Raw genomic sequence first — 9,235 nt, forward strand, 5'->3', positions numbered from 1 at the left:
GTCACTATTATCACCACTTCCAGTGGTCGAGGATTGGTGGGCATTACTAGGAGGGCCAGTGCCCAATCATTCTAGGTTCAAGTGCAGATTGAAGATGAAGATAAACAGTTATGTCCTAGTAGCTCTGATCAGGTGACCAGCCAACAAGCCCTTGGGGTCACTCTGGAGATCGTGGGTTCAAGATGCAGGTCCAGTCCTTTTCACTCAGGCAGCATGGTACCAGGACCTCAGAAGAGGCGCATAGCCGTCCTTCTTTCGATTCTTCCCTAGGTCCAGATGTGTACAGAAGAATGTTTCTGAAAGCCTGGTGCCTTCTTTCAAATAGGAAGAATTTTTAGAAAATTCCCTTTGAAGTGTTTGAGGCTTCTTGCCTTCCGTGTCCTGGCTCCTACCAGACCACATGGGGTTGTGAATCCCTTTTTGTGAAGGCAGGACACACCTTAGGGATGTGGAAGTGGGGCATTGCCCAGCTCCAATCCCACCCTGCTAGTTATGGCCAATCCAGGTACATCTAATCGCTCTATTGTGTGGCTATCTGAGAGGATATAAAAAGTTCAACTGCACCAAATTATGTGCCCCAAAAGCAGGCTGTAGGTATTAAGTGGCTAGGGAAGAAAAAAGGCAGCTTTCTAATACTGGAATTTTGAAAAGTGTGACTTAAAATCTGAATTTGCCATTAGAGAGAATTTTAAATCACAATTTCAAAGACACCAAACACAAACTCTTTACCGGTTCCTCATCAAAACATAACACTTACTGAATTTAATAAGGCAACCAAATGTTAGGACACACATTTATAAAAACAAAAATCAAAGTTTTTTACTACCAGGACATGTAAACTTAAAAGTACATGACCAATATTTTAATTACAATGCACCCTGCCCTAATGGCTACGTACGGCCTAGTTTAAGGATTATGTATGTGTAATAAGGGGTGTTTAAGGATTGGCAAGGGGTTTATTTTGTCTAGTTGAAATGATAATCTATAACTGCTAGCAGGCTGCAATGGCAGGCCTGAGACGTGTTTTAGGTGAGTACTGAAGTGGGTGGCACAAGAAGTGGCGCAGGTCCACTGGTAACATTTAATTTACCTGCCCTGGGTATTTCGTATACCACTGTACTATGGACTTATAAGTGAATTAAATATGGCAATCAGGTATAAGCCAATTCTATTAAGGTTTAGCCGATAGGCACAATCACTTTAGCATTGGTTAGCAGTGGTAAAGTGCACAGAGTCCTTTGGCCTGCAAAAATAAATTCAGAATAATGGAGGCTGAAGGCAAGTTGCTTGCAGAAAGACTACTCTATGGCTGAAAGATCTAACAAAGATCATATGGGAATTGCAAAGACTAAAGAAAGATTACAGTTAAACTATTGGTGGCCAGAAATGGATATTAAGACAGAACATTGTGTTCGGGAGTTCGAGTGAAACAACAGTGAAACAGTGTATGTTCTGACAAATACCAGGGGTGTGTTTAATACTACCGAGTTATTCATGGGATGAAGTCTTCATGGACAAAGTAGGACCATTGTGAGGTGAACATCAATTCTCTTATGTAATTGTTTTGCTTGATTTGTATTCCAGATTTATTCAAGTGCCTTGTGTTTCTGGCATTCACCAGTGTCATTGGGTCCTAGATCTTTCTGAGCATTTGTGTTGCCATTGCGTTGCACTAGGTGATGCTAGACAACACAAAAGCTTATTTGGAATTTATAAAGCCACGTAAGGCCTGATTTGCGTGACCTTGCATGGCTTTGTAAAACACAAGTCAGTTGCTTGTGCTGCGGTACGTTACATTTCAACTTGGGAGAAGATCCAAGGGCAGAACATCGGCATTCCCAAGCATCTACCATTGGATTTTGGCATGTTGCTAAAATTACAAAGGCCTGTAAAACCTGGGAATGCATCAAAATGATTGGCCTTCCCAAGTAAGGCTTAAATAAACAACACATCTTTATTCTACTCATTATTTCCTCTTTTCACATGTGCTGCATTCTGTAGTGGTTGTGCACCACGGTCCAAATTCACACAAAAGCATAAGCTCATTAGACTTCTCAAAAATGCTGTAAAAACTGATGAGGGAGGAATTTGTAATCTATGTAGAATAATAAAGATACAAACAAAAACCAACAAGTGTCAGGACGGTAACAAAATATACCTGAGTGCAAACAATTATACTTTTCTGATCCTCCACTTTGTTCCACTTTGTTTCATAAATAGACGAAATACTGTGGATGCTGGTCAAAGGAAAAGTGATAGGTCTCATAGATGAACAAGCTATCTGATCTGAGTGATTATTTGATTGAATAAAGTGCTGTTTGCTGTTTCTGTTTTAGAACATTAGAGAATTAAAATCGTATGTCATATTTTATATTTTATTCTAGTTTTATAATATCAATCAATGAATCAGGTGTTTGTTAAGCGCGACTACTCACCCGTATGCAACTCTCAAGGCGCTGGGAGGGTTGGGGTCGCAGGTTCCGGTCCATAAAGGAGGGGGGTCTGTCGAAGAGCCAGGTTTTGAGGTTTCTTGCGAAGATGGGGAGCGATGTTGTCTGTCTGAGGTGGAGCGGAAGGTTGTTCCAGGCTCTGGATGCACGGAAGGAGAAGGAGCAGCCTCCCGATCTGGTCTTTCTGGTGCGGGGGACCACGGCATAGGAGAGCTGCGCTGATCGTAGGGTCCTTTGAGGTGCGTGGAATTTGAATCGGCTGTTCAGGTATGCGGGTCCGGTGTCGCGGAGGGCCTTGTGAGAGTGGGTAAGCATCTTGAATGTGACTCTTGCTTCAATTGGGAGCCAGTGGAGTGTGCGCATGTGCAGGGAGATGTGGCTGTGTCTTGGCAGGTTTAGGACCAGTCTTGCAGTGGCATTTTGGATGTTCTGTAGCTTGGGATTAGTTTTTTTGTTTATTTCGACATAGATTGCGTTGCCGTAGTCGAACCTGCTGGTGACCAGGGTGTGAGTGACGGTCTTTCTGTGTTGGAGGGGGATCCATTTGAAGGTCTTACATAGCAGGCAGAGGGTGTGGAAGCAGGAGGATGAGACAGAGTTGATCTGGTGGTCTATTTTGAGCTCTGGGTCCAGGATGATTCCCAGGTTGCGTGTGTGGTCCTTAGGGGTGGATGGGCTTCCGAGGGCTGGGGGCCACCAGGTGTTGTTCCAGGCATCAGTTTTGTTGGTGTTTAGTTGTAAGCATCTGTTTTTCATCCATTTGACGACAGCTATAATGCCTTCTTGAAAGTTGTGTCTGGTGGTGTTGGGTTTGTTGGATAGGGAGAGGACGAGTTGGGTGTTGTCTGCGTATGACACAATGTTGAGTCCGTAGGTTCTGACGATGGGGGCAAGCGGAGCCATGTAGACGCTGAAGAGCGTAGGGCCGAGTAAGGACCCCTAGGGGACTTCACAGGTGGTAGGTGTAGGATCCAAGAGGAAAGGGGGCAGTCTGACCCGCTGCATTCTGCCCGAGAGGAAGGATGCGGATCCAGTTGAGGGCCTTGTCTTGGATCCCTGCGTTGTGGAGTCTGCATATTAGGGCGCGGTGAGAGACTGTGTTGAAAGCCGCTGAGAGGTCAAAGAGGATGAGGGCTGCTGTTTCTCCTTTGTCCAGTAAGGTACAGATGTCGTCTGTTGCAGCAAGGAGGGCGATTTCCGTACTGTGTTTTTTTCTGAAGCCAGATTGGGAGGAGTCGAGGATGTTTTGCTCTTCGATGAATGTGGCGAATTGGCTGTTGATGGCTTTCTCATCGAGTTTAGCTGGGAACGGAAGCAGGCAGATGGGTCTGTAGTTTTTGAGGTCGATGGGGTCTGCCAAGGGTTTCTTCAGGAGGGGGTTGATCTCAGCTTGTTTCCAGTCATCAGGGAACGAGGCGGTTGATGGTGTGGCCGAGCAGGGTGTGATGGTGTTGGCGGCTCTGTTGAAAATGTGGTGGGGGCAGGGGTCCGTGGGGTACCCGGAGTGGATTGACTTCATTGTCTTCAGTGTGTCTTCGGTGGTGATGGCTGTCCAGTTGTCGATCACTGGCTTCAGGGTGTCGGGTCTGGTTAGCGAGGGTTCACTGAGTTGGTATTCTTCGTCAAAGTTGTCGTAGATGCTCTTGATTTTGTGGTGGAAAAAGGTGCTGAGTTTGTCGCAGAGGTCTTGTGAGGGAGGGATGTTTGTGGACTTGCTGGTGGGTTGGGCGAACTCCTTGATGATGTTGAAGAGTTCTTTGCTGTTGTGTGCATGAGTGGAGATTCTGTCTTCAATTGCTTTTTTCCTCGTTTTTCTGATGAGTTGGTGGTGGGCGATGGTGGCGGCTCTGAAGTTATTGTGGGTTTCTGTGGAATATCAACTTGTTAATTGTAACTTTCTTTAGTATAGATAGTCAACTTCATTTATTAGGTGTATCGCAAATTTGTACACTTAAAAAGAGGAAGATGTAATGATGTTCCTCTCATGCCTGATGGGTTGTTTTAGTGGCAAAGGAAGATTTAGCATGTGCTAACCTTGTATGTAGAATGTTCATGTGGTTGAGGAATGTGACAATGGGTTGGTAGCAGTTGGGCTCTAGAGACTCCTGTCCAGTTGGGGTGTGAATAAAGGCTCTCCACCTATCTTAATCGTCTGCCAATTAATTTGCTCTTGTTAAAAGGGAGTAATCAACAATAAAACCTTTATATTCTAAAGTAGTCTTTGAAATTCCATGTAATGGAAAACTATATGTAGGTTTTAATTCAGAGTAGTAACTCATCCACTCTTAAATGCCTGTTGACTTTAGCATATGCTTTTCACAATCAATATGCAAGGCATACTACCTTTGTTATAAGTTCCCATAACAAACAATCAAGCCTATAGAATATAATGATTGCTTTTCGACCAATAAAAGTTATGTTATTTTATGTTAATTTCGATTTATATAGCGCCAAATCACCGACAGGTCTCTTAGCGCTTGCTTTGGGAACCAGTCCTGGCTTTCCCTGCGAGATTACCCCTACTGGGCATCCCCAAGGTGAAGACCAGGCATCCCGCCGTGGGGGGGGGGCGTAGTGGAGATTAAGCAAGCTATTGCCCAGAGCTGCAGAGTGTGAACCCATGATTCGAGCAGGCACCGAGGTGAGAATTATCGAGTCCGTGGACATTTGGGCTCAAGACCCTGCCGCGTCGGGAATTGAACCCTAGTCCCGGGTCTGACCTCTGCATCAGGGTCTGCCTCTTCTAACTAGTGAGCCACACTTCTTCTGAAAGTAAGATTTCTACAAGGCAATCATTCAGCATAAAGTGATAAAAGTACAAACATATACAACATTTCAGTTGTCAAAGCAAAATACTTTAGACTTGATTTAAAAAGGTAAACATAACTTACATATAGGGCAGGACATTTCATAATAAAGATTTCATAATAAACTGATCAAACCTCTGAAATAAGGCAATGTTTTTCCCAATGAACCAATGATGCCTTCAACCTTTACTATTGTATTTCACTTACCCAACAACTGCTTATTCAACTGCACATAAACCAACAGACATCATACATACAGTTATACACGTACAAACATAGAAAAATACAACTTGAAAAACCCCTCAACAAGACCACAGTTGTCTTATTCAGTAATCTGTGAAGCTTTAATATAGAGCAATAATAACCCACTCTTAAAGCCCTGTTGACTTTAAAATATGTTTTTCACAATAGAAATGCCAGATGGCCTGCAGCCTTCATGGTAATATTTCATAATAAACAGATCAGGCGTATAACACTGATCTTTGGATTGTTACCACAACCAACTATTTTCTGAAATCCCAAGCATAAGTTTTAGGCCAAACAGCAGGATACAACCAGTATTTTTTAGTGAAAGCACACAAATGTGGCCAAATCAAATCCTCCCAAAAGGAACCAAATGTGGATGGAACGTAAATTCCTCTCTCAATAATACTCTGAAAGTTTGTTTTTGTTGATCACATACGTTCATGCAAACATTACATTGTCAAGACTGATTTAAAAATCAAAATAGATCAGTGGAACTCTGGGCATCCCATACTGCTCTCAAACAAAAATCTGCACTCTGAAATTAAAAGTTAGTGATGGACGGGGAGGGCCCTGGGACTGCTATACATTCCTCATGGCAAACCTGCATCCATCTGTACTGCTGTAGGAGAAAGTAAAACTCAGTAAATTATTTTGTTTTCTTGGACACTTAAATAGTAATGCAATGTCATGTGTGTGATCTGGAAAATTCAAGCTCGGGCAGCCGGATGCATTAACAAAATTGTCATAGCTGTGTAAGAGCAGGCAGAAAAATATCTATCTTGGTGATCATCACATAGTTGTCTAGCAACAGCTGCACTGTAAGACAGACCATATTTTTGTTTTTGACAGGAGTATGTTTCCAGGGTGGGCAATACGTCTAGGTACAATTCAAAGTGACCACATCAAGATGAAGGTGACTCTCAATTATTTTCAGGTTATTTTGAATACCAATATTTGGGATACTGTCCATCAAAATCATACATTTTATTTGTTGGACTATCTATTCTGTACAGTTTTGTACATTTGATCTCTGTCTTCATTATTCTGAACCCTTCCTCCCCTGTAACCATCATGCTTATCACAGTCCAAGATTTAGTATTACAATCCATAGAATCATGATTTTTAGTTGATGTTTTTCTTCTCTGTAATTTAAAGTAGGTCACAACGTTATCTGTGAAGTGGGTCCTACATTGTTGTCTTTGGTTTTCGTAGGGCATTCTTAAAATCTTTATTTCTCAGGGTATATATAAAAGGATTACACAATGGAGTAATTGCAGTATATGATAAAGACAATAGTTTGTTGTTATTCATGGAAAATGTTGATGTTGGCCGTATATATACACTACTTATAGACCCATAGAATAAAATAACCACAGTGAGGTGGGAGGAGCAGGTGGAGAAGGCCTTGAGTCTCCCCTGAGTTGAGTGGATTTTAAGAATGGCCATGAGGATGTTGACATAAGATGTTATCACTAATAAAAAAGGCAATAGACCCATAACAGAACCAAGAATGTAGTTTGTTGTGTCTATCATGGCGTTGCTACTGCAAGAAAGTTGCACCAGGGCTGTCACATCACAGAAGAAGTGGTTGATAGTATGAGATGAACAGTAGGATAGCCCTGACAGTAGCAAGGTGTGTGGTATTGAATCCATGATGCCAACTATCCAGGTTCCCACTGCCAGCCGAATGCACACAGCCTTGCTCATGATGGTCATATAGCGTAAGGGATTGCAGATCGCCACATACCGATCATAAGCCATGACTGCAAGAAGAATTAGTTCTGTAGACACAACGACTAGGAAAAAATAAACCTGTAGCAGGCATTCTGTTAGGGAAATTAAGGGTTGTACCTGAAAGAAATGTGCCAACATTTGTGGTAAAATAATTGTAGTATTACTGATGTCAATGAAAGACAAATTTGTTAGGAAGAAATACATAGGGGTGTGTAAATGTGTATCTAAATAAACAATTGAAATTATAAGAAAGTTTCCAAGTAAAGTTATCAGGTATATCATGAGGAAAATAACAAAAAGAGACGTTTGCAACTGTTGCACACCCACAAAGCCAACAATGACAAACATGTTTGCTGCAGTTTCATTTTCTCCTTCCATGTGTTCCTCAATGGAGTCACTTAGCACCAGCTGAAATTAAAGAGACAGAATATTTTATTATCCAAGACAAGCTATCAAGAGTATTCAAGAACTGTGGATGGTTGGCAGACACAATTTAACAATGTTAAAAAAGAGATAAACTATGAAAATACGAACACGCTTACTAAAAATCCTTTTAATACTACTGCATATCTCATTCATTTGTTGTTTTAAATTGTACCATAATTTTCATTTTCTTGGGTCATTGTCCATTCCTTATTAAACTGATGATTAATATTTTTGACATAGACATGTTTCTTTCATCTACCCATCACTGGTAACTGTATGTCCTGAAATCTCATCATCCACTCGTACAATTAGACTTAGCATTCTGCTGCATTGATTGCATTTTAGGAACATTTCAATTGAAATGTGGTTGTAGTGTTAACTTTCTGTTGTGAATCAAGTTCTAAATCTGAGGCACACCCATGAACTTTGGACTAGACGAACATGCTAGAGCCAAAATACTTCTTTGTTATTGAAGAGCTATGTTAAGCCAGCAGTGATATTTTAATGCATGCTACATTGAAATCCGAGTACTACTAGCAAAGGAATTGCTTCTTTGGATGTGTGTTGGGGAAAGGATTGTAGTGATAACTTAAAGAGCCCTCACTGTAACATGGTTTAGGTTAACTATCATTCTATCTCACAACTTCTTCCTAAGTTATTGGAGAAAGCAGTTGATACAAAAAGTCCTTTCTTCAGAATGATATAATGTCATTCCCTGCAACGTGTCAGAGCTTCACCACTGAGACACGAGAGGGAACTCAGCCGTTTAGCTGATGTGGATATTCCAGCATAGCCTATCATGCTGACCATGTATGCAGCTTTCAACATCATACACCAGCACACGTTAAGGAATTTACATGATAGCCGTCGTATACAACGCACTGTGCTAAATTGTTTTAAGACCTTTTAGATATTTGTAGAGATCATGTTGAGCCAGATGTATGAAGGCATTTTGCATTTGCAAACTGTGCGAATTGCAAAATTTGTCAGTTTGCAAATGCGAAATGCACTTTCTTCATGTATGGAAGGCTTTTGCATTCACAATTTAGGTAACCACAATTTTAAGCAATTTTCTAAATTGCGTATGCAAACAGAGAATTGCAATTTGCAAATCCCTAAGGCACATGTAAGAAGCATTTCCAAAATGCAAATTGTGCATTTAGAGAAATGATGTTACCATCAACTTCAAGTTGATGGTATAACCATGTGCAAACTTTGAAAAATTAATATAAGTGCATTTTTCAAAGCACCAGGTAGCACACACATGGCCCTAGGTCTTGTGTGTGCTTTGAATGTGCACACTTTTTTTTTTAGGTGTTTCAGGGGGTCTTAGGCCGCCGGGCACCATTGGCTTTGCATTAGTTAATTTGCAATGAACAATTAGGTAATCGTACGTTAGCTTATGGAAAACCATTCACACCTATGTGCTTTTTAGGTTATAGGAATGAATTAAGTAATAATATTTACCAAATCACTATTAGGTAATATTAAGGAATCACCAAATATTTTGTGATTCCTACATACATAGCATTTTGTGATTACCAAATAGTAATTTGGTTAAAATCACTATTT

General features: G+C 41.1%; 1 protein-coding gene across 1 annotated transcript; it reads right to left on the minus strand.

Moving 5' to 3' along the window:
• Positions 1–6,688: 6,688 nt before the first annotated feature.
• On the minus strand, positions 6,689–7,615 carry LOC144769792 (olfactory receptor 5V1-like). Its single transcript, XM_078653976.1, has one exon. The coding sequence runs from the start codon at positions 7,613–7,615 to the stop codon at positions 6,689–6,691; it is 927 nt and encodes a 308-aa protein (XP_078510102.1).
• Between the last annotated feature and the right edge of the window lie 1,620 nt (positions 7,616–9,235).

This window comes from Lissotriton helveticus, chromosome 7 (genome assembly GCF_964261635.1).
Source record: "Lissotriton helveticus chromosome 7, aLisHel1.1, whole genome shotgun sequence".
Classification (NCBI taxonomy): Eukaryota; Metazoa; Chordata; class Amphibia; order Caudata; family Salamandridae; genus Lissotriton; species Lissotriton helveticus.